This window comes from Ooceraea biroi, chromosome 9 (assembly GCF_003672135.1).
Source record: "Ooceraea biroi isolate clonal line C1 chromosome 9, Obir_v5.4, whole genome shotgun sequence".
In the NCBI taxonomy this organism is placed as follows: Eukaryota; Metazoa; Arthropoda; class Insecta; order Hymenoptera; family Formicidae; genus Ooceraea; species Ooceraea biroi.
The window spans coordinates 1968307-1992268 of record NC_039514.1 but is presented as its reverse complement, the minus strand read 5'-3'; the positions used below and the strand labels follow the sequence as shown (position 1 = coordinate 1992268).

General features: G+C 38.4%; 2 protein-coding genes across 4 annotated transcripts; both read left to right on the top strand.

Annotated features, from left to right (window-relative positions):
* The first annotated feature begins 6946 nt into the window (after positions 1-6946).
* Positions 6947-9631, top strand: LOC105276282. 3 transcript variants are annotated; one of them, XR_003406987.1, is made up of 5 exons: positions 7122-7298; positions 7506-7552; positions 7629-7881; positions 7981-8402; positions 8470-9631. XR_003406987.1 is itself a non-coding variant. In XM_011333789.3 (4 exons), exons 2-4 carry the CDS (start codon positions 7519-7521, stop codon positions 8153-8155), a joined length of 462 nt encoding a protein of 153 aa, XP_011332091.1. In that variant the 5' UTR covers positions 6947-7003; positions 7506-7518; the 3' UTR covers positions 8156-9631. The 3 variants fall into 3 exon arrangements, 2 of the variants coding, with proteins under 2 accessions (XP_011332091.1, XP_011332090.1); XM_011333789.3 differs by lacking the exon at positions 7122-7298 and adding an exon at positions 6947-7003 and having other exon boundaries at positions 7981-9631; XM_011333788.3 differs by having other exon boundaries at positions 7981-9631.
* Positions 9632-20382: 10751 nt separating this feature from the next.
* On the top strand, positions 20383-23163 carry LOC105276281 (actin-related protein 5). Its single transcript, XM_011333787.3, has 7 exons — positions 20383-20561; positions 20643-20957; positions 21031-21311; positions 21381-21599; positions 21695-21996; positions 22081-22261; positions 22331-23163. Exons 1-7 carry the CDS (start codon positions 20453-20455, stop codon positions 22952-22954), a joined length of 2031 nt encoding a protein of 676 aa, XP_011332089.1. The 5' UTR covers positions 20383-20452; the 3' UTR covers positions 22955-23163.
* The last annotated feature ends 799 nt before the right edge of the window (positions 23164-23962 follow it).

Here is a 23962-nt window from a genome sequence, read left to right as displayed (position 1 = left end):
TACGATATTTTCAATAGCAGAGAACTCTAGGCAATATGCCAATTAATAATATAAACATCTCAGAACTCCTCGGAAAAAGAAAAAATTTTTTAATAAATAAATCATGTTTTCGAATAATAATATTAATATATTATTATTAGAAAACATTATTAACATTGAAAAATAAAATAGCGTGCGCCTGTGTTGTACTAGTATTATATAAAATCCGCATTTGTCACGTTATTTCGCCGGTGTCACATGCGATCACTTTATCGCTTTCTGTCTTCGCGCTCATAGTCGGGATCAAGATGTATTTTATCATTTGGCACGTGAATGCTGTTCGCTTGTGCGTTCACGATGGTATCGACCGTACGAAAACAAATGTCCCGGACATACATATATCCTCCCGGCGGGCGCGACGGCCCGGATCGATGTCCTGGCGTGCCATTTTGATCGCAACGCATTAAAAGGACGAAAAAGAGTCACCGAAATCACCGGGTACCGGAGACAGAGTGACGAAATCGAGAAGCGAGAAGAAATCCTGGCGAGGAGTTTTCCGAGAGGCGATCCTTCGTATCGTACCCGAGTCACGCGCCATCGACGAAATCTCTGTCGTTTTTCGCGCCAGAGCCCGCGTCGCAATAAGCGTTAAACTTTGTACACAACATGAACACTATGTTATACGTCGAATCTCAAGTCGCACGACACGAAAAAGTAGCCACCATATCCGCGGATACGAGCGTCCACTCGGATGGCTTATTGTTAAATCGACGACAGGGTTTAGTGTTTGCACGTTGTTCAGTATGACGCCCTTCTGAGAAATTATAGTCGTAAGCGAAATACGCGTAATTACCGTACCGTTGAAGCGGATATTAAATTGTTAGAAGTAGGATATTAAATTGTTTCTCCGGTAATCTCGAAAGACAACGTGCTTTTGCCGATTTCTAGATTTTGATAATTTAAAAATAGATTTTTTACTGGTTTATGCCGAAAACGAACATGCAGAAATTACGCGTTCGAGTACAAGTGCAATATACAGTGAGTAACAAAAATATTCGGACACCACAGTATTTTTGAATATCGGTGTATATTTCAATTGTTTAGGAATGACAAAAGTAAGAATTTTTTCTTATGATGTATCATTTATTGTAGTTAACAACAATATGCAATTTAATGTATCTATGTTTAGCCATTACATTTTTATAAACATTAAATGAAATATTATCCGATTTTCGCGTTACAAAAATATTCGGACAGTCAATATATTTTCTCAATATATTAGGCAATACATTATCTAAGACACCAGTACCTCGGTCAAAACCCATGTTTACAAACATACTATGAGTATCAGGAACTTGAAATTCCATTTATCCTCAGTATTACGTCTATCGTCAGTGAAAATGGGTCACAAAAGCAAAAATACATCTTTCAATATAAGACAACTCGTGATTTTCCATCATGAAAAAGGAAAATCTTATCGTGAAATTGGTACCCTGTTAAATTTAAGTAAGAGCACTGTTGCGGACATTATAAGAAGGTTCCAGCGAGAAGATCGCATTGAATCCATAGCGCAAACTGGCCGGCCAAGGATATTAAATGTTAGAGAACGCAGACAAGTTGTACGAAAGATACAAAAAAATCCACGTTTGAGTGCTCCAAAATTAGCAGTTGAAGTTTCTCAAGAAACTGGAAAAAGTGTGCATCCCCAAACAATTCATCGAACATTAAAAGAAAATGGATATAATGGCCGAGTAGCCAGAAAAAAACCATTTATTAACGAGGTGAACAGGCGAAAACGTGTGGCGTTTGCAAAAGAATTTAGTAGCAAGGATGAAACATGGTGGGATGATGTGATCTTTTGCGATGAGAGTAAATTCAATATTTTTGGGTCCGATGGACGAGCCATGGTGTGGCGTAAACGTAACAGAGAGTTAGATCCAAAAAATTTGCATGCTACGTTTAAGCACGGTGAAGGAAGTATACTTGTCTGGGGCTGTATTTCAACCGCTGGTGTTGGCAATTTAGTTTTTATTGAAGATATTATGGACAAAAACAAATACTTGAAGTTATTAAAAGATAATTTACTGCAAAGTGCTGCGCACATGGGAATTGAAGCAACATTCAAATTTTATCAAGATAATGATCCCAAACACAAAGCTCGAATTGTACAAGAATTTTTATTGTATAATTGTCCCAAAGTGTTGCACCCTCCACCTCAATCACCAGACTTAAATCCCATCGAAAATCTGTGGGATGACTTGGACCGGCGAATACGCTTAACTCCCGTACGTACAAAAGAAGAGTTAAAGAAGAAGTTACAAGAAGAATGGCAACAAATAAGTCCCGAATATTTAAGAAAAATTATTTCTAGTATGCCTAAACGCTTGAAGCATGTCCAAAATCAAAAGGGCTATGCTACCAAGTATTGAAATTTCAACGGTTAAGTTTTAAAATACCTTATTTGGTATGAGTATCCGAATATTTTTGTAACGCGAAAATCGGACAATATTTCATTTAATGTTTATAAAAATGTAATGGCTAAACATAGATACATTAAATTGCATATTTTTGTTAACTACAATAAATGATACATCATAAGAAAAACATTTTTATTTTTGTCATTCCTAAACAATTGAAATATACACCGATATTCAAAAATACTGTGGTGTCTGAATAGTTTTGTTACTCACTGTATATACCTACCGTAAACGACATCACACACACGCACATACACACACAAATATCATGTTACCGGAGTGAGACGGTTTTAACCACTTTTGAAATTCACTTTGTATCGGAGGTGATCATACGTGAAATTCGCGATACAAGAGACATTTTCATAGTTAATGAGCCTATTTCACAATGCCGACGGTGATGGTCGAGGTGAGACGAAGCATATTAAGCGCACGATAGAGTCAAAGACTATTTCTGGCTTTGTTTGTTTGGACGTGGTAGATGAACCGAAAATAGTCACTTTGTGATCGGACAGTGGACCCGCCAGGCTATTGCATATTTACATATAAAACGAGACATCATTACACGCGCACGAAATATCTGATAATGCGTACGTAATGCCGCGTTATGGAAGAACTCTGTTATTCTAGCATAATTCATTGCGTCGCGTGGCAAAATAGGGCAAATAGATAACCTATCATCGAGGGGTAAAACTGATAACGTTCGTTACATCGATATTTCATTCCAACGGTTCGTGCGAATACAAAAAGAAGACATCGAATATCAAAGAGACGATGAGAGGCAACCGTTCTGCATTCTCTTTTTTATACCACAAATTCATATACTTGTGTAAAAACAGTGGAAAAAAACTGCATGTGTGCGGACATAAAAAAGCGGTTTTGCCTTAAAAAAGTTAAAACTGTCGAGAGGATGATGCGATCTTTGTGAAAAATTCCAAATTCGATTTGCCTTTGAAGTATCGATATTGAAAGGCATGGCTCTCCGTGATTCAGCGTGGCGATTCGAGAGTATACGTTAACCATTGTTTCTCAGGGAGGACTATAATGCGCAAACATAATTTCGGAATTGCACCGCGATTCCCAGTCTCTTTACGAAGCGCGCATTAAAGCGGCGGTTTAATTTTCATTCAGCATAGGTCGGCTTTGTCGTGCGTTTCGAAATGTTTCGTAGTGCTCCGTCGACCATGAATCGATTGTTGGCCTCCTGCTTCTCTGAACAAGAACTAATTAAGGAATTTCTCTAATTCGCCACATTGCCTCGCATCCACGTCGTCCATTGAAATACTCGTGAAGTTAATATAAACAGTAACAATAGCCCATGACTACGTACTTCCATTTAATCACATTTGATTTTTGTTACATTAATCGCGAAAAGAATAAATATGTATTGCTTATTTACTCATATGTAAACATTAGGTTAATATTTGCAGAATTTAAATTATAAATTATAACGTAAAATTGTAAACTATAACTATAATGTGAGAGAGAGAGAGAGAGAGAGAGAGAGGGAGAGGGAGAGGGAGAGGGAGAGAGGGAGAGGGAGAGGGAGAGAGGGAGAGGGAGAGGGAGAGAGGGAGAGGGAGAGGGAGAGAGAGAGGAGAGAGAGAGAGAGAGATTGAAAGCTTATCATCAATTATTATCAATGTTTCGCAATTAACTGAAAGCATAAGTCTGTACAGTGGCAAACGTTTTAACTCATTTCGCAATTTATTTCTTATAATTAAATTTAAAAATTCAAGAATTACACGAATAAATTCGCAGAGACGAAAATTAATTATGATAAGCTATCACATACATGTGCACGCGTATCGAAATGCATATTTTTCAAATAAAAAATTTATAAATTTATCTTTCTGTAATGACTATTTAATATTTTTTGTCAGCATTACCGTTAAATTATTTTCTAGTGGTTTTCTTTTTAGCGTACTTCGTATTTTCATTTCTAGTTTAGCTTTGTCTCCAAAAGGAAATAACATTAACGTACGTAAAATTAATCAATTTTTGGTAATAATTATTAAATATTTGCACATGAGATTAGACTGTGTCGTTCGATATCGGAGAAGAGCTTGTTTACTTCATCTCTGTAGATGTGAATATGTTTTGTAGATCAAAATTATTACCATCACGTTATTCTCGTGTGCGTTAACATTGATTAAAAGCTGAATTAAGCTTGCGAGAGCTCGCATATTGCTCTCGCCATCCGGAAAATACTTCGATTACGCCGATGCCTTATGAGCTGCCTTTACGGGATACGTAAGCCCGGCTAAAAAGCGAAAGAGCGATATATCGACGAAGCTCAACGCTATCTCCCAAGCATAAAGTCGTGCTTAACAGCTGCACCTTTACGTCGTTATTTCGGCCGATCGTGTTCACGGTAAACGCCGCCGCCGGAAAACTTGTACGTACATATACATGAGAGTGTATACGTGTATGTACATATGTCTACAAAACAGCTCGTATGACTTCAAGAATATAGCGTTAAATGAAAAGTTCGATATACCATCGTCCAACCGTTTTCAAGTTTGCAGTTCGCCATTCGGCATAAGTATTCATGAACCGTTGGCCAAAACGTAGTGTCTCCTCAATTAATAAACTGCCAGTTTGGTCAAGCATAATAAGTTTTTGTTTTATTCAATTGCTCTGACGATACTTAAGTATTATTTGAAATTAATTCCACACCATTGACCTCAATATGGTGTCATATACCACGGAAGGATTTTTTACGACAATAACAAGGAGATATGCTTTTGATGTGACACGGATGCTTAAATCTTGGATAAGAATTAGTCTGATGATTTGCACGGCAAGCTAGGGTTGCACGAGACCCAAGACAAGACAATATTCGTGAAAATATTGTATTGGTCTTGAAAATTTTAATCTTATCTTGATCTTGAGTGAATTTTTGAACCAAAATCTTGTTTTGTCTTGTCTTGTCTCGATTTTAACAATTAATCGAAATTAACAATTTTTATCTAACAATTGTTAATAAATGTTAACAATTGTATACTCAATAATTATTTACAAAGACACGGATAACCTTTCGGATATGTATGATCTTGTTTTGACTAAGTTGTAGGCTTGTTTTCAATTTGGTCTCACTTGTTTGCTGATCTCAGCCGATTGCGGACGTATTTCTCTGCACGTCACGTATTGTCTTCATGTATTCTATCAGTCTTTCTTTGGCAGTAAGTAGGCATTTTAACCGTTATTGTATTGTAAATTATTTACAATAATATTTAATATAATCCTATTCTAAAAAAGGCGTGTTAATCTTTATAACATAATTGAAAATAATTATATATATTTATGTCATTTGTCTACTCTTCTCAAAACAATACATATATATGTATTTATATGTAACGTTACCCGCTTGGTAGGAGACAGAAAAATAATATATCTATCCTCTTCTGCTATTCCAAGCTAGCCCAAGAGCCGAGCTCACATGTACGCGATTTTCGCTTGTTATATTATACGTGTGAAGGTACAAAAGACTGCCGTTTACATTTTTCAATGACGAATTGACGCAACAGTTTTTTCGAAGAATAAATTCTAATATAAATATGCCTAAAAGAATGCTATGAAAGAGAAAGTAAATTTTCTTTTACAATTGATGGCTGGACTGCGCCAAATTTTGAATCATATTACGGAGTTACTACACATTTTATAGATAACAATTGGAAGTTTCAGTCATTAACATTAGATTTTCATTACATTACACCATCAAATGGAAAGCATACTGGGAAAGATATTGCTAACTTTTAATTTAATTTTACCTTTTTTTAAAACCAAGAATCTTGACAAGATCAATAATCTCGACACTTTCGTCTTGGTATTGTCTTGATAATTAATTACAAAGTCTCGTCTTGATCTTGTCTCGGAATGTGTAACAAGACCAAGACAATACCAAGATTAGTCTTGGTATCTCGTGCAACCCTACGGCAAGCCAACAGCGGAAATTTTTACTGACATGAGATGCAGAAGCTATGACATCTTTCCGGCTCATATCTATGGACAACGCTTCTCTGTGGTTTTTCTTAGTAAAGGTGTAAATCGGAAATTTAACTCGACTGGTCAAACACGAAAATTTTACATCATGAGAAAAATAATAAAAAGAAAGAAATAGCCGAGATGATTTATATTAAAAGACATCATAATTCTATTAATTTGAAAAAAGATACTGATGGCTTGCCGGCTGTTTACGATCCTATTTTGAGATATATCTGAGATTTGTTTTCGTCGGTTTTACTTGTTGTTTGACCTCAGCCAGTAAGTTTTGCTTTAATTTGTGTAATTTTATTGTATTTTATTTTTCTTTTAGTGTTTTGACTTGTATTGCGTTAACGAGTGTGTAAAATAATAATAATAATAAGTTTTTTTTTATTGAATTGTTCTGGCGATACTAAAGTATTATTTGACAATAAGTATTCATGTTTAAACGCTTTAAAAATTTGTGACTGTTAGACCGCATTGTTCGAATTATAGAGAAATATAAAGAAATATAGAGAAATATAGAGAAATATAGAGTATATAATCAAGCATTTATTAAAAAAGTAAGGCATGTTTAAACGTTTTAAAACTCAAAGTTCGCATTTCGCACGAAAGAAAAAGAAAATTACATTTAAAGAAATAAAATTACCGCGTTTATGATAAAACAGCAATTTGTTCCATGCAGTTTATGTAGGTGACTATCAGTATCGAACAGTATCGAACTACTCGTATCACCACGTACACGTATCGAGCGTTCACGTTGTACATTGTCAAATTTGTGACTGTTAGACCGCATTGTTCGAATTATAGAGAAATATAGAGCAATATAGAGTATATAATCAAGCATTTATTAAAAAAGTAAGGCATAGAATATCTGGTTTACGAGATATGGTGATAAAAGAAATAGTTGTAATAATAATTTTCAAGCAATAAATTATTTTTTTTATTCTGCTGCGTTTTTACATTCTATCCTTGTTTTAAAATCTTTATCTCGTAATCGTAATCAGATTCATAATTAGGATAAAAAACCAGAAGAATCGGTATATTAATTATTGCTACTTACAGAGACGCGATTGACATGGAGACTACTGAAGAAACTATTACAAGGCAAAGTAAGTTTTAATTTCTAATTAATGTTTTTTTTCTATTTATTGAAAGCATACTGTCATTTTCGATATTGTGAATTAGGAAAGAAAGAGTTGCAAAACGATATGGAAGATAAATTATCAGATAATATCGAGGAAAACGAAAAGAAAGAGGAATCGAAGAAGGAAGTGAAGGCTGGCTTCAAATACTATTACAACAAATTTAGATATTATCATTATTACATTGCCAAGAAAATCGATAACGGCATCGGAGTGTTGTGCATGTGGATCTTTAAACTTCTGTTATATTTAATGGGATACAGATACAACGAACTACCTTTTATCCCAGATGATGAGTAAATCAAATATAAAATAAAAATGCGAATAACAAATTACCTCAACACCGAGATCGATCTTGTCTCATTTTAATGTTTCTGATCTGACCTACACTTCAGATGTATTCGGCCGTATTGCCACTGCAGGAACTCAAATATTCACGAGCCGATTGTAAAAGATGCAGTCCAATCTCCGCGAGGTACTATACGTAATGGAAGCCTCTTTGAAAAATTCCTCAGCACGCTGTTATCCGATAGAAGTTGCTTCGCTCGGTCACTCATCCGAACATTTTAAATGTTACTTACGAACCTCCCGCGTAGCGCACCATTACTTCTTTTTTTTCCCTAATCCTGCTTGCAGCCGGGAAAGAACGTGAATACATGAACAGGCGAACTTTTCTTCCGTCTGAGCGCAAGTGATTTTTTTTAACTCACTTTCCGCTCTTTACCTAACTACACTCAAGGTCGGTAGATGGAGGAACTGGCGAAGTAAGGTCCTCGCATCCACTTCACACGATTTGACCCGAAAATGGCGGCGAAATGTAGGTTATTCTCGTTTTATGCGGGATACATGAGTAAGAATGGTGAAGTATTTTTGCATAAATGCAGGTTTTGGCAAAACAACCTGGCATTTTTGTTTCACAACACTCTGTTCACTTTGTTGTCGACTTTGCCTGCTGACTGACATACACATCAATACACATGTATATATCATGATACTACGTGTACATACATACATACACACATACGCGCTGTCCCGAAAATGGCGGTCATGCGAGGACCTTACTTCGCCAGTTCCTCCATCTACCGACCTTGACTACACTAACATCATAGAACTGTTGCGTTACGCTCTTTTACACGGGCTTTGAATCAAAGTCGTAAAATATTAATTTGTCACTTAAATCATATTGCGAATAGAAAACTGATGATAGAAGAATCGCACCAGCATTGCATCTTTTATAATCTAAGATTAATAATAATCGCGACCGCGATACTTCACATAGAAAAGATATGTCAAATCCGCATAGAATCAAAAAAGCCAGTGTACAACAAAACGAATTCCTTTCTTGGAGACTGAGTCCACAAAATCGTATCTATCGTAGACATCTGTATTTTATGCCAAGCGTTATGGCCTCGCGGTTGATACTTGCATTATATCGTACATAAAAATATCTTTCTTCCATATAGTAAATGCAACAATGGTAAGCGACCTATTTCCCCGTCGAGAAACGTTCGTGGAGACAAAATATGAAAGCGTATATTTTTCTCGTATAATTTGCGCGTTTAAAATGTTACATTATCGAGCATGATGCTCTCTGCTTGTGTGAAGTAAAAGAATTGTGTGGCAACACGATAATGTCAATTAATAATAAATTGTGTATGTATTCCACATGTAACTTGCTACAAAGATATGATATGACAAGAAAATAATTAAACGACATCAAACAACATCGATTGTATATTTATGACGGTGACGTGTAAATTGGATTATTGTGTATGTTTACATGTATTAACCCTCATGTGCACAAGAATAGGTAAATTATGAGTGACAAAATAATGGGACGGTTAATTAATATCTCGGACGCTGTGCACGCTTTTATATATTTAGTCCAGGTTATTCAATGTGAGTTAATTGGAACAGTTAATTATATATCATAAGTGATTTTTTACTCGCGTATGAAACGGTAAATTCAGTTAAATAAATATAAAAATAATTTCACGTAATGTCCGCATAATGTAAAAACCAAACGGAATATTAAAATAGCGAAACATAAAATGCATCGCCTTATCTTTCGCTAATCATAACGTCTGTATCTCCCTGTTGACTCATCCGCAATAAAAGTTATCACTATTGTTGAACTTTTTGCATTATAACTTCAAATGTGAAATGACACTCTTTTTGCCTGTGCAAGCGCAAACAAAAAAACGTACGTAACAAGTTTTGTAATATGAACAACATCGCAATAATAGACGAGCCATTCTTAATATTAAAAATATACATAAAGAAATACGAAAGTTATCATATACATACCCTATGGATTGTTATATTCATATTTTCGTATATACAAATTATTATATATTACGCACGTATCAATTGTGATGTAAATGTTACACGTTTCTGCAAAACTTTGGAGACTTTGAACAGCTATAGCTGTGGTAGTTATTACCTTGAAATGTATAACACTGTATCGTACAATATTTGTGCAATATAATATTTGTACAATATAATATTTGTACAATATAATATTGGGATAGTATACACTAAATACACGAGAAAGAGAGTATTTCTATCTGTTTACGTTCCACAACTTTGATACGCAAATGTGCACAAAAATTTAAGCGCAACCGCGTCTCCTGCAGCCGCCAGCATTGCAGCTGCAGCTCTAGTCATAATAATTTATCAGGATCATTCCGGTGGACAAGCAAGCGTGAACAGGACACCCGCGGTGGATTTATGATAACGATAACATTGAATAATTCGCAGCAACGATTGATCGTGCGGTCACAGCGAGATACACGAGCAATGTGCGACGTTTCGATGGAATTGCACAAGCACAGGAATTAACGTACAATCAGGCACTTCAATAAACGAGAAATTTCATTAATCGATGAATTAATCAAAAACATAAGTAATTCCAGCTAAACCAATGAAGCGATTACTAAAATGACAAAAAGGATTCTGAAAGTGACATTCGCGTCACGTCACTGTAATATGTAGAAAAATGATATTGAAAAAAAGTTCCAAAAGTTTAATCAGGAAGAATAAGCAGACGCTTGTTCGCCAAGTGTTAAGCATTCCGCTAGAGATTGATTGAGACTTGATTAGTTTCAAGCCATTGTTTATTGACAAAATAATTATAGTGGCGTTTTATAGACGTCGGAGATAATCGAGAAAAGAGAAGAGGGAACTTTCTCAGCGTTTCAAAGGAATGGTCGTTATTACGATTCGCAGACATTAAGGTTACAAACGACATGTCGGCCCATGCGGCTCGATTTCCACGTATAGAACTGCGGCATATATCACGCGAAAGCTCGCCTCTACGTGGGTGGAGACTCGAGAGTAACTTCCGAAAGGCCGATAATCTTTGTCTTAATTGAATGGCGAGGGGAGAAACGATGATTCAAACGTTCGCGAGAACGCGCGTGCGCGTTTCATGCTTGTTCGTAGCTATAACTATTTAAAAAATGCCGGAAGAAATTGGAAAGAGAGAAGCGGAAAAGCTGGAACGTTGCCACGAATACGAGCAAGAAAACAGAAACGGATGAGAAGGAAAAAAGACAGCCAGCCCGAAGAATAAATGAGAAGATCACTGTAAATCCGTAGCAGTGTGTTACAACGATTTGCTGTCACTAATTACGCGTCACTGGCAACGCGTTTTGCATTTTATTTGACCGCCATGCTGTCGGTGCTATCTCGCGGCTGTTAACCGCCGCGTTAAATTCCGCAAGCGGCAGTCGTACATTTCTCGTCTCGAAATCGAGCGATCCCCGAAGCAATCAGCTACGATTTGCTACCGCCCCGATCACGTTCAAAGCACAAATGGTCTACTGACTGCAGCAACGACATCGTACAAGTGATGTATTATACCGAGAAAGGGTTCGCGTTTCATGGCTTAATTAGTCGATATAACAGAATCATGTTGACGACAGAGATGCGCGGCTGAAATGTATTCTTTCAAAATAGATGTTAAAAGTATTGTTAAAGAAGCTCGAACTCTATTACATCATAAAGCACGTAAGCTTATAACGAAACATGATCATTCAATAAATAACGTGCGCGATCAGGTACATTAATGGCGTCTGGTGAACTTGCGTACAACGGACAAACTCCTCTGTAATTTAAGAGGCGTACCTCTTCGCGTTTACGTTGATTAATTGTACAGTTCAACTTTCTCATGCTCTTAATGAAGAAGAAGGATCGGTGGATCGCGTGTCGTGAAAGGTATTCTAGTGAATGCGGGCACAGTATTATATGTATTATAGATATGCACACCAGTAATGTGTATCTAATTGTACATTTACGACCATACATTAATCAACATCTACGCAACAGCTGCAGTAGTTAAGTTTCCCTAAATGCAAGGTTTATCGTGCTGAACCTAGGATACGGTACAATCGAGGAAAAAGGGAAGTCAGGACCTTACGAATGTGGCGGCAAAAGCAGTTGAAAGAAGAACGACGGAAGCACCGAGACGATGGGGAAGGCAAGGGGCCGCCACTTAAGAGCGAAAATTTTCGTCCAAAGTCGAGGAATAAATAATTCTCGAACGAGGCATTTCCATAGAGCTAGGACCCACCTTTCCCTGGTACGCGAGCCCGGCTATCCTGGCTTCTCTCTCTGTCCTCCTTTTCGAGTTGTATAGAATGCAGGGGCGACTTTCCCCTTCCTATGGGACAGTCGCCCTTATCACCCATTGATTTACATCTCCAGTTGTTCCTGCGGGAATCCGCCTACCTGTCGCTCTCTTCCTCCGGTTGCTCTGTTTTTCCTCGGCGACGAGCCCGCACCGACGTGCGTCTGATTCTAGGTTTTATTTTCTCTTTCGCTGGCCTCAGAGGTATCCTCATCCACGTTTCCACAAAAGATCGTCCTGTACTCCCCAGATACAGAGTTCGCGGTGCACTTTATTATTACGTTAGACGGAAATAAATTAAGCGAGCGATACCGACGTCAATGCGAGACGCATCGTTTGTTTTTACTGTCTGCAGTCGGACAAATACGCGAAATCGAGATTCCGGAGGTAAAAGTAACAACGAAACAATCGGAATTAATTATAAAATTTACTAACTTTAAAAATTAATAAATGCATAATATCGTGTAGAGGAAACTGAAGAAATAATCGTGTAATAGAGGAAAGAATGATGTATGGCCTCGATGACACGAAAAGCTCAGATCAATTCTCGATACAATATCTCCTTCAAACACACATAATTTGACGTTGGAAATCTCGCCGATATACATTACGCGCGCCAGCGCTTAAAATGCGGAACGAGAAGAACTTAAGAAGATGAGTTTCATTAAAGAAATGCTGCATTAAGAAATTGCTCTAACCGCAGAATTCTAAACCCGACGTGAGAAGGCGTAGGGTGAGTGTCTCATTTAGGATAATTAATACTTCTTACACGATGAGGCGGAACGACCTTCCATTATTACGTAATGATAAAGCACCACAATTTTTCAAATGAAGCAGTACTTTTGTCATAAGCATCATTTACAATACAATGAGACATTTAATTGATAATAACCGAATTAACAGTTTAATAGGTGTTTTTTTTTAAACTGTAAAAATTGTTAGCATGAATTAATCTCAATTAATGAAACTAAAAGCATTATAACTTGTAGTAAATAATTAAGTTTTACACGATTTCATTTTTGTATTGCTTATTTCACGTCACATAATATATTACACCTTTATTTAGCTAAACAAAGCACTGTAAAGAACATTAATATTAATCTACAGAAAATAACTTTAGACCGTCTTTCGTTACATCCGATGTTCCAGACATATGACAAATTGAGGGCGTCAAAGCGATGAGTATGTGTAATGGAGATGAGACAAGGCGAGACATTCTGATATTGCGATGACAGCGTGATGGTCTAACACTTTGAGATGTATGATAGATGAGTGATGTTCACAAGCTTCGCATTAAAGTGCCTTCGATCGTACTATACATGACTTGATAAATGATACACCGAGTTTTATTAAACAATGTACAATATTAAAGTATCTGACTCATCTGCTTCAGAAAACAATGAATGCCTTGACAATGGATCGAAAATGATCAGTATGTAAATTGCATTATACCCTTCGATCGTAAATACAATGATTGATGTATTATAAATACTTTATAAATTGATATCAAATTGTTTCCTTATTTTATAATCTTCTATTTGCTTTCTTTTCTTTTTTGTCTCCAAGATACTGGCCATCTATAAACCAAATACTATCCATAAACCAATCTGTCACGATTGCGTACAATTTTGTCAAAAATGATCGAGCACTTGTCTCGAAAAGCCGGCGCTTTTTTTATCGATATGCTTTTCATTTATCGTAATCGAAATGTGCGCTGCAACAAATTGTATCAAGCTACAACTTCAGAATGCAACGAGCGAAACGGTACTTTGTCCTAATGCCCAGGCTACTTCGTTATTTCCGGTTACGGTCGCGCTTTTCCAGGTGGTCAACCAAATTCGATTTCCTCGTTGCCTTCGACATTTTAGCCGCCCGTACTATTCGTCCCCATTTTTCGCACTTTACCACTGACCTACGGCCATTGTACAATTACGAACAGCGCGTTAAAAAAAAGAAACGGAGCACCGAGCCGCATTTAAAAAGAACGACGAAGTGCATTTCAATTAAGTTTCATTTCAATTGTTTGACGTTGCACGTTATATTATGTTCATCCATAAGAACGTTCATTCTCGTCCATGTTTTCGAAAAATTGTATAATTTGCTGCATAAATATATTTCGATATGCATTTAATTATTATCTATATTCACTTATAGTTGAAAAAAAGGCAAAGTAGAGTTTGTCTTTATCTTATACTAATTTGCTGTTGTAACATAAGCACTATTGTTTACTTATAAACCTCATGTATATACATATAATAGCTCGCAGCAATGTATGATTATTTCTCATTATGAAAATCGTATAATATATGTATTATTAATATTATATATTACTAATTTAACTCGCCAAACTAACAACTAATTTATGCGCGCTAAGATACATGTAAATAATGTAATATTCTAACAAAAGTTCGTAGTTTTTTTAGTGAAATTCCAGTTATTATATATGTGTATAAATATTTATTCAATTATATGCGCCGTTTTATTCCATTTCATTTGCCATTCTTGCGGTAGCTTCACGATTCCTTCCAGAGAATTTCTCATCTCTTTTTCATAAAAAGAATTAAACAACGCTGTGAACTTTTGTAACACAACTCAATATATCCTACAGAAAACAATGAAATATTGAAAGAAATATAACAGAATGTCGTGACAAGACAAGAGGATATCGTCGTTAAATGAAAAACAAACAAAATTTTTATAATTTTTTATAACAATCTTGTTATTTCGTTATCTTGAATAACACACGCATCGAGATTACTATTTCTTTTACTATTATCGAGGTAGACGATATTTTGTTACTGCCACATGCACATGCGTATACGTGCAGACGTGGACAAACCGAATTATCACCCGAGTGGCCGAAGGAGAAGCACACGAAGGGACACGTGAGAAACAAAGAGCAACACGTACCATCGAGAATACACGGGGCACGTGTTACGTGCAAGCGACCACATGATCGTTTCCCAATTCTCTTGAAACCCATACGTATTCGAATCGGCAACACGGACAACTTCCGCGAACAAAAGTGCATTTTGCCGGGAAGCCGTTTTATTATTTAACAGAAGCGCTTTCAAGCGGAAGCTTTAATATAATCGACAATTCAGGGATTGCGAGACAGCAGATGGAATCTTAATGTGATTGAAACTTACATACGCAATTTGCAACTAAATCAGCGCGAATTATAATTATTAAATGCTGCGTTAGATTCATACATGCATGTATATGAGTACAATCTACTCTCTTGGTATAAGTTTTGAATTAAAATATTATTAAACATTTCTGACGAAATAAATACAATTATGGACAAAAATTTCGAAATTGCCTTTATTTTATTTCATCGTAAAGTTCAAATGTCATGCCGAGAGAGTATGCTTTTTATACATGAGGAATCAAAAGTTCATATTATTCAGAAGCTTCTATTATTTTTGTCGCCGTTATTACTGCAAATTTGTGTCAAAGTTTGTTGTCGGAGCGCAATAAAATATTTGCAGTAAAAACAAATAATGTCTTTCACCGTACCAATGTCATTTTGCTTCAAAAGATTTAAATGGAATAACGGAAACGATGAATTCTTAATATTGCTTGCAACAGAAATTACTATCTCTACGTAATTCTGCTCTCACTTAATGAATCATGTTGAAAAGCCACGAGCTCCGTGCTTTGTACGAATCGCGAGGCACTTAAAAGCGCGGCACAAAAGACCAAGAAGTCAAGAGGATAGCCGTGTTAAAATATTTATTACTCGCACATAGGCGAGATTCACGCTGCGAAAGTTCTTCGAAGTTCCTCGGGAGAACCACTGTGCAAGATACAATCTCGCATGATAATACCGAAAGAAAACAAAAGGAATAAGGGAAGAAAATGCAGCGTCCTATCACGAATGACGTGCGTTCCTTCTATCGCAAACCGCTTTCGTTGTTCCAGCTTTATAACTCAGCAATTATTTATACATAAGACCGGCAATCTGCGCGAGAGATCTGTCGCTGCGACATAAAAGTCCGCTCGCGAAAAAGTGCCTCGTGCGAATCGGAATGGGAATCGCAGCAAAATTTGTGAGATAAAACGTAAGCCAATAATTGTGCCATGCGTTGAGTGCAAGAAACAAAATGGAGTCTGTTTAACTAGCCATAATATATCAAGAATAATTAAGCGTTCGTTAAATCGTGATCGCGATGCCAAACGCCATAGCAAATTCCTATAAATAGATAGATAATCAGGCAGGTAGGCGTAATAAACAATTTACTTAATAAAGAAAATTTACTCACCGGACCGTGTCGATGCTGACGAAATCTGCTGGCGCCATTGGTCTCCGATTCAAAGTTCGCGTCGCCTCAACTGCATCCAAGTTGCTCACCCGCTCGTACACAAATACCAGGAAAAACTCATCGCCCGATATTTCACTCGACACTCCCGGCACTCCCGGCACTCACGTGAACTCGCGATTCCTTGCGCGAACGAACAACGCACACGACGCGCGGCAACGGTGCGCCATTTGACTAGTCGAACCGAACCGTGGCGCGAGTCGACGCGGGCAACCGCGCATGCGCGCTTCGCACTAGGCGCATCCATAACCGTGATTCGGATACGCGTAACTTCGATGAAAACACTTAATTAATGTATGCACTTTAATGGATGCTAGCTTTACTCGACATTTCCGATACGCTATTAATTACGCATGCAATACCTCTCGAAAGGATCTGAAGTGCGCGCCGCGAGCCAACGAAATCGAACCGGCACAAATTGAACCGAAGGTGTAACAGCACGAAATATAACACAATGAATGATTAATCGCAGTCATTCGTGCTTACTATTACGCCCGACACTTATCTTTCGAACTTTGCGGACGTATCGAGATCACTTTTTCAGACGAATATCAAGCGCGAGAAATGCGCGAGCTTACGAGCCCGTGTTAAGACGATGCAACACGGTGCGAACTGGATTGGAGCGGCGCTGCGACTGCGCATGCGCATACTGACCGCTTACGGATACGTCGCACTCTAAAGAAATATCACTGTGTGGTTATGTAAAATCAGCTGATAAATTTTTGTTAGAACGATAATTAACAAGATGTCACATTTACACTGAAGTGAAAAAGAATCAGTTCCCAATGAGAATCGTAAAACAATATTCATCTTGGAAGCTAAGACGCGATCTCGAATCTCAATTTCGCATCTGTCCCAGATATCCGCTTCAATCAGGGATAATTCGGACAAGAGAACTCGTTAAAATAAGATTACCCATTATATCTCTTTCTCGTGAGATTTCACTCCTTTCGTTGTGCCATCCGCGGTCCCTTTCCTTTTCTCGCCCTTTGCCTACTGTCTTCGTGGACGGCCCTTTATTTTGTCGTTCTCTTTCCCCGCCACCATGCAGTCGCAAAGTTAGACGAAACTCGTTATCGGATAGAACGGGCGATTACGCGCCTCGTCTCGAGTTGGTGCTCGACTTTTAACGCGATTATACGTTGCTGAAACGCTAAATTGCACAGCGCAACGAGAGTTAACGCCCGCGAAAACTGTAAGTTCGAACGATGCGCCCCGGGGAAGAGCGGTGAAAAATAGCCGAGGTGGATCGCGAAAAAGAATTACGTTTTCGTCATGACTTACCATATAATCACGATATCGCGAGAAATTGTTTGATTGACAAAGCAAAGAATTATGTCAATTAGACACTAAAATATTATTTACTCGTTAAATATTAATATTTCAGACCGATGCGCAGCAGCGAATGTTCTTCAAAGGCATTGAAGAAACAAAGTAACAACTGTCGGTGACAAATAAGAGAATGTAGCGAGGCTAATAAAAAGCAAATACCCCGAAAAATCTCTCGTGTTTCATATAGAACCGTTCTCGCGGCTCTGCGTGCTTTATACGGCTCCGTGCCGCAAATAGACCGAAGAAAAGCCGAAGGCAGCAACGAGAGAGGTAGTAAACGGAAGCTCGATAGGTCGAGCCAATCGCTCACCTGCTCAACCAATCGCACACCTGTATTCGCCCTCTGCGAAGCTAAACCAATCGGGCCGTACGTATCGTTGTTTGGCCAGTTTACGAGCTCCCGCGCTCTACGGATATCGATTACCGATCGCCTCAGCGGCTATCGCTTCCGCCTAATACTGAAAAATAGACCGAAACCTTTGCGCGAGATCTCCTGCGAAAGAGAGCGCGGAGCTATTGCCGAAGAATTCTCTCGACGCGCCCGACGCCCGATGGAGGACCTCGCGAAGAATGCTCAAAGTTTCCGCCAGCTTCCGGTTCGCCGGCTTTCGCTGATGGCTGCAATTAGACCTCTGGCTATCCTTTTATAGCGCGCGCGCGCACGACGTACCGACTTGAAAAGATCGACCGCTGCTTCAAGAGCAGACCGTGAGCAAGAATAAAAAAAAGCGATCTTAAATTTTTGGAAAAGTTAATGAATTAGAGAAAAACGACTGCAATGAACGCTCGTTCGTTCGTCTTTTTCAAAGATGAAGCTCTCCGGCTGACGTTCTAACTAATATAAAAATTTCTGCTCGAATTTTTTTCAATATAATCGGTCATCATTAAAGCTTTAATTGCATCGCATAAAAATTACTTGAAAAACCCGTTCACACGATATGCAAAACATATAATTATTTTCAATTATGATATAACACTTTTGTAAAGCTATCGTAAGATCAAATTAATCTCATACTTCTAGGATTTTTTGTATCTTTATCTTCGCGCAAGATTTATTCCAGCAATAATTACAATTGCAATTCTCTCGTCAACTAGTCAATAGACTTCTAGATTCCTCGCTAAATTCGCGAGTATTCATCATCTCTTTAACAGGCACGGCTGCGAGAGAATGTAAATTGCAATAATTCCGTATGGGCGTCGTTCATAATTACTAGTGCATTTAACTGATGAGGCCTTTGTAGTTCTGCCGAATTCTCTCTTCGCGTTTCATCACCCTCGTCGAATCGTTATAACGAATATCCTATTCCCGAGACACGACGTTGCGCAAGGAACATATTGTCTTATCGAGCATGCGGAGCACTTACAAAGTCCTGTGCCTCGCGATAGCTGTCTCGCCGGAGGCAATTCCGTTTAAGATTCCGCGTAACAAAGGTCTGTTTATACTCGAAATATCGCGACGAGTTCTCGCGAAGCGATCGTTATCCGTTGCTCGGGCAAAGGAAAAGACATGAAAGAGTTCCCGCCGCGTTGAGCCGCGTGCTTGTGAAACGTAATTGCGGACCAAAGGATACTTATGCAGCTACTGCACGACGGATTTGCATGTGACAACAGATTCTAGTGCCGAACAGCGGCCGATCCTAGTAACTTCCGACACACCAGTCGTAACTTCGGACCATGCGAAACGGTCCTTTAATATTAGAACAATGCACTTGCTCCCTTGCGGTTTAAGCGGACATTATTCTAACGGATGATGCGTTTCCATATACGTACGTGTGCACGCCGCATATACATTCGCCCGCGTCTGCTTGAAATGTAACGACTTCGGCACGTTACAGGCATTGCGTTGCCTTCAATGAACGGTGTCGATATTCGGTACGTCCGATACGTCCGTTGAATATTCATACGGCGAATTTGGCGGATGGCGCGGCCCTTATTCCTATCATTCGTCGCGCGAATAAGTCAACACGTTCGAACAATATGGGATTATGGCCAAATACCGCGTGCACGATGCATACAAATGCTAGATTGCAGACCTCCATGAAAAATGGAAATGTGCATTTTTAAACTCTGCGCAACAAACATGCTCAGTACGCGCGTAAATTTTAAAGTGTCTGATATAATATATTGTTTATCAATCATTTATCGAGCTTACAGACGTATTTCATAAATTAGATTATTTATATGCGGGCATTAACACTAAACGTCTTATAGTTTGTCTTTTATCTTGTAAAAAACTGCAAATTTATGATTAATTGATCGCGGCTGTATTGAACGTTCGAAGTCATTTAAAGTACTGCATAAGTCAGTGACGGTCAATTCAATTTAGATTTAAATTACTGTATGACACTTTGCTTCCTCCTCTAATCACTTTTATTATTAATAAATAAATATAACGAAAAAAATATATGTAAGTACACAATAGATAATGTTTATATAGAGAAGATTTTCTCGTTTTATCATTTAATATTTAATATAGTTCTTTTAAATCCCCAAGATGGCAGTACCTACGTGACGTATAAGTTAGGTTATGTTGCCCAGTCGCAACGGTGTCGATGTTTACGAGGTGTACGTCGAACCGGTAGAATGGAGATGGAATTAATCGAATTGAAAGATATAAAACCCATACCGGACATAATTCATGCTTATTCGCAACGAGTAAAGTCCGAATGTACTCCACTTGTTATCGACAATGGTAATTCATCGTTTAATGATATGTAAACACCTCAATTATATCATACTTATCATCCAACTAAACAGTACTGTTCCGCATTAGGATCCTACAATTGCAGAGTCGGCTGGGCTACGGAGAAAGAACCGCAGTTGACGTTCAAGAATCTGATCGCGAAGCCGCGGAAGGAACGCGGCAAAAAGGATGGGGAACCTCAAGTGGGAAACGATATAGTGAACATCGAAGCTGTGCGCTTTCAGCTAAAGACGCAGTTCGACCGGAATGTAGTGACGCATTTCGAGGCTCAGGAACAGATATTCGATTACACGTTCACACATATGGGTATAGACACGGAGGGCAGCGTGAGCCATCCAGTTATTTTGACCGAGACGTTCCTCAACCCCAATTATTCTCGCAATTGTAAGAGGATGACAAGCGACACCGTAGGCTTTGTAATATCCTCAATTATTTATCAAACTTGCGTGAATTTCAGTGATGGCGGAATTGCTGTTTGAGTGTTACAATGTACCGTCAATAGCGTACGGAATTGACTGCTTATTTTCGTACCAGCACAATAATTGTCCACCCGATGGTTTAATAGTCAACATGGGGTATCACACAACTCATGTAATACCGATACTGGACGGGAAAGCAGATGCGATGAACGCGAGACGAATCAACCTCGGTGGCTATCACATTACATCGTATATGCATAGACTGCTTCAATTAAAGTATCCAGTCCATGTGAATGCGATAACACTTAGTCGTGCAGAGGTACGTTACGAATTAGGCATCGGCGGCTTTCGATTTTACTGGATCTCAATTTGCTTCGTGATCTCACAGGAGTTGATACACGAGCATTCGATGATTGCTTTAAGCTACCAGGAAGATTTGTCCAAGTGGGCGGATGCAGATTATTATGATACGCATGTTTTGAGAGTGCAGTTACCGTACATTGCACCTGCTACCACTCCTGGTCTAACGCTCGAACAGCAAAAAGAGAGGAAACGAGAACTGGCACGAAGATTGATGGAGATCAACGCGAGGAAAAGAGAGGAGAGAGTTGGTTTCTTGAATAATTTCTATATTACACACATTGTAGAGATGCATTGCTAGTTAATAACATATTTAATTTTGTACTTTATACCCGCGCGTAGTTAGCAGAAGACGAAGAGCAGCTTAATCAGCTGTTGGCAGTGCAGGATCTTCTCGAAGAGGGTGAAATCGACGAGTTTGATCAAGCATTGAAGTCCTACTCGCTTGCGAATGAAGCTGATTTAATCAAAATGATTAACAACCTGCAGGCAAAGGTAGAAAGAACTAGGCAAAAGATTGTCGCCGCGAATTCGCAGGAGGAAAATATCGTGATGGAGGAACAGAAACCTAAAATCAAGTCGAGCCTTCAACCTAAGGATCAACAGGATTTCGATGAATGGATTGCTGGAGTTAGAAAGAAAAGGTAACAGGGGATAAAGCAACGTTACTTTTTATTACGATGATTTAATTAGATCGTTTTATAATTATTAACACTAAATTTTTATAGGCAAGAAATACTGGACAAACGTATGGCAAAGAGACAGAGGAGACAAGACATGGCGAAACGAAGAACGGCTGCTGCGCAGGAAAGGATGCGCATAATTAGCCAACTGGCAAAGAAAGAGAAGCGTGATGATGATTTCGGTATGCGAGACGAAGACTGGGACGTGTACAAAGTTATAAATAGGGTACGAACTTTTCCTGCCATTCTGTTGCATAAATCAATATCCTTCATTGTGAAGCTTTTCCTTTTGTAGGAAGGTGGCGATTCGGATTCAGAATTAGAGCAGGAGAAGCTATTAGAGCTGGAAGACGTTTTACGTCATCACGACCCGGAATTTGACAGTGCAGGCTCCAGCGTGCCTATGGTTCCTGGAGAAACGCATCAACTTCACGTGGGTGTGGAGCGATTGCGGGCACCGGAATTGTTGTTCCAACCATCTATGATTGGTTCGGTGGAAGCTGGAATTGCCGAGACGATTGAATTCGTCTTGAAACAATATTCCCCCGAAGAACAAACGCGTCTTGTAAGTAACGTCTTCCTCACTGGTGGATCGGCAGCGTTCCCTGGCTTGCTGGAAAGACTGAAACGTGAGTTACGCGAAATGAGACCGTTCAAATCGAACTTTCAAGTGAATATCGCGAAAAATACTAGCCTGGATTCCTGGTATGGCGCGAGGGATTTCGGTTTGAACGGTAATCTCCCCGAGTATTTAGTCAGTCGCAGAGAATATGAGGAAAAAGGCGGAGAATATTTCAAAGAACATTCGACAAGTAATACTTACACTCGATCACCCGATCCTTTGCCAATGATACAAGTGCCTGTAACGTCTGAGCAAGTGATCGTGGAGGATGCTGTGGTTGATGTGGAGATGGAATAAAAAATATTTACTTATATTCAGTGCATAAAATACTTCGACTATGGTTTATGTATAATAGATTTTATTATCGATTGGATATTAACAAAAGAGATACGACCGATTGTTGATGGATATCTACTTTATTACACAAGTATTTCTGTTTGTTCATTTTATTACGAACAAACTACATTGTAGTCTGTTTGCTGATCACAATATACAGTTCCCAAACATCGCATGTCGCCATTCAACACAATTATGCGGGATACGTTTTATACGTTTCACTTTTCTTACTTTTTGAGGACAATCGACATCGGCTTCTGGGCGTTCTCCGAGTAGCCTAAAAAATTATGAAAGCGATCCCTCACCTTAGCGATAAGATTGATTTTACAGCGACCTCAGTCACGAATCTCCGATCACGGTTCACGGCTTAAACTAACATCACAATGTACATAATACACCGAAATCATTATCGAGGCCCCTTAGGCAGTTACAAACTAACATTACTAATGCTTGCGCAACGCATCAATAAAGGAACCCATACCGCGACGTAACGCTTCACTTTCTTCGATTAGACTCGAGCCTAATCTGACGTAGAATAAAGAAAGAAAAATTCACATCCATGGCGATTACATACTCTTAGATCACAAGTGCACAGCAGTTGTTCGTACAGAATGGATCAAGCCTCAAAACTTCTGCATCGGAGACAGTTTTACAAACATATTGCGATGCATACATTGTTAAAACGTTATATTAGACATGTTTTTGTTTCCGAAAAATATTCTGCGTAAAAATATATGTTCCACTGTTTTCCACGTAGATATACTGAAAGATAAATTGGGATTCATAAATGTTCCCTGATAAAACAGTGTAACATAAATCTAATATTAAAAGCGAATAATATTCCGCGACAATATATATACGCAAACGAAGAACGTAAAGCTCATTACAAAATCAATTAACATTTTTAGAAACAGTCTTGTATAATAATTGTAAAACAATGAAATTGAACTTGAACAAAATTATAATTTG

Excerpts from the sequence above, each read along its gene's own strand:
- LOC105276282 (XM_011333789.3), top strand. The coding sequence starts at position 7,519 with ATGGAGACTACTGAAGAAACTATTACAAGGCAAA. Across the intron at positions 7,553-7,628 it reads AGAAACTATTACAAGGCAAA|GAAAGAAAGAGTTGCAAAAC; the intron begins GTAAGTTTTAAT and ends ATTGTGAATTAG. Across the intron at positions 7,882-7,980 it reads CCTTTTATCCCAGATGATGA|ATGTATTCGGCCGTATTGCC; the intron begins GTAAATCAAATA and ends CCTACACTTCAG.
- LOC105276281 (XM_011333787.3), top strand. The coding sequence starts at position 20,453 with ATGGAGATGGAATTAATCGAATTGAAAGATATAAAACCCATACCGGAC. Across the intron at positions 20,562-20,642 it reads TCCACTTGTTATCGACAATG|GATCCTACAATTGCAGAGTC; the intron begins GTAATTCATCGT and ends GTTCCGCATTAG. Across the intron at positions 22,262-22,330 it reads TGTACAAAGTTATAAATAGG|GAAGGTGGCGATTCGGATTC; the intron begins GTACGAACTTTT and ends TTCCTTTTGTAG.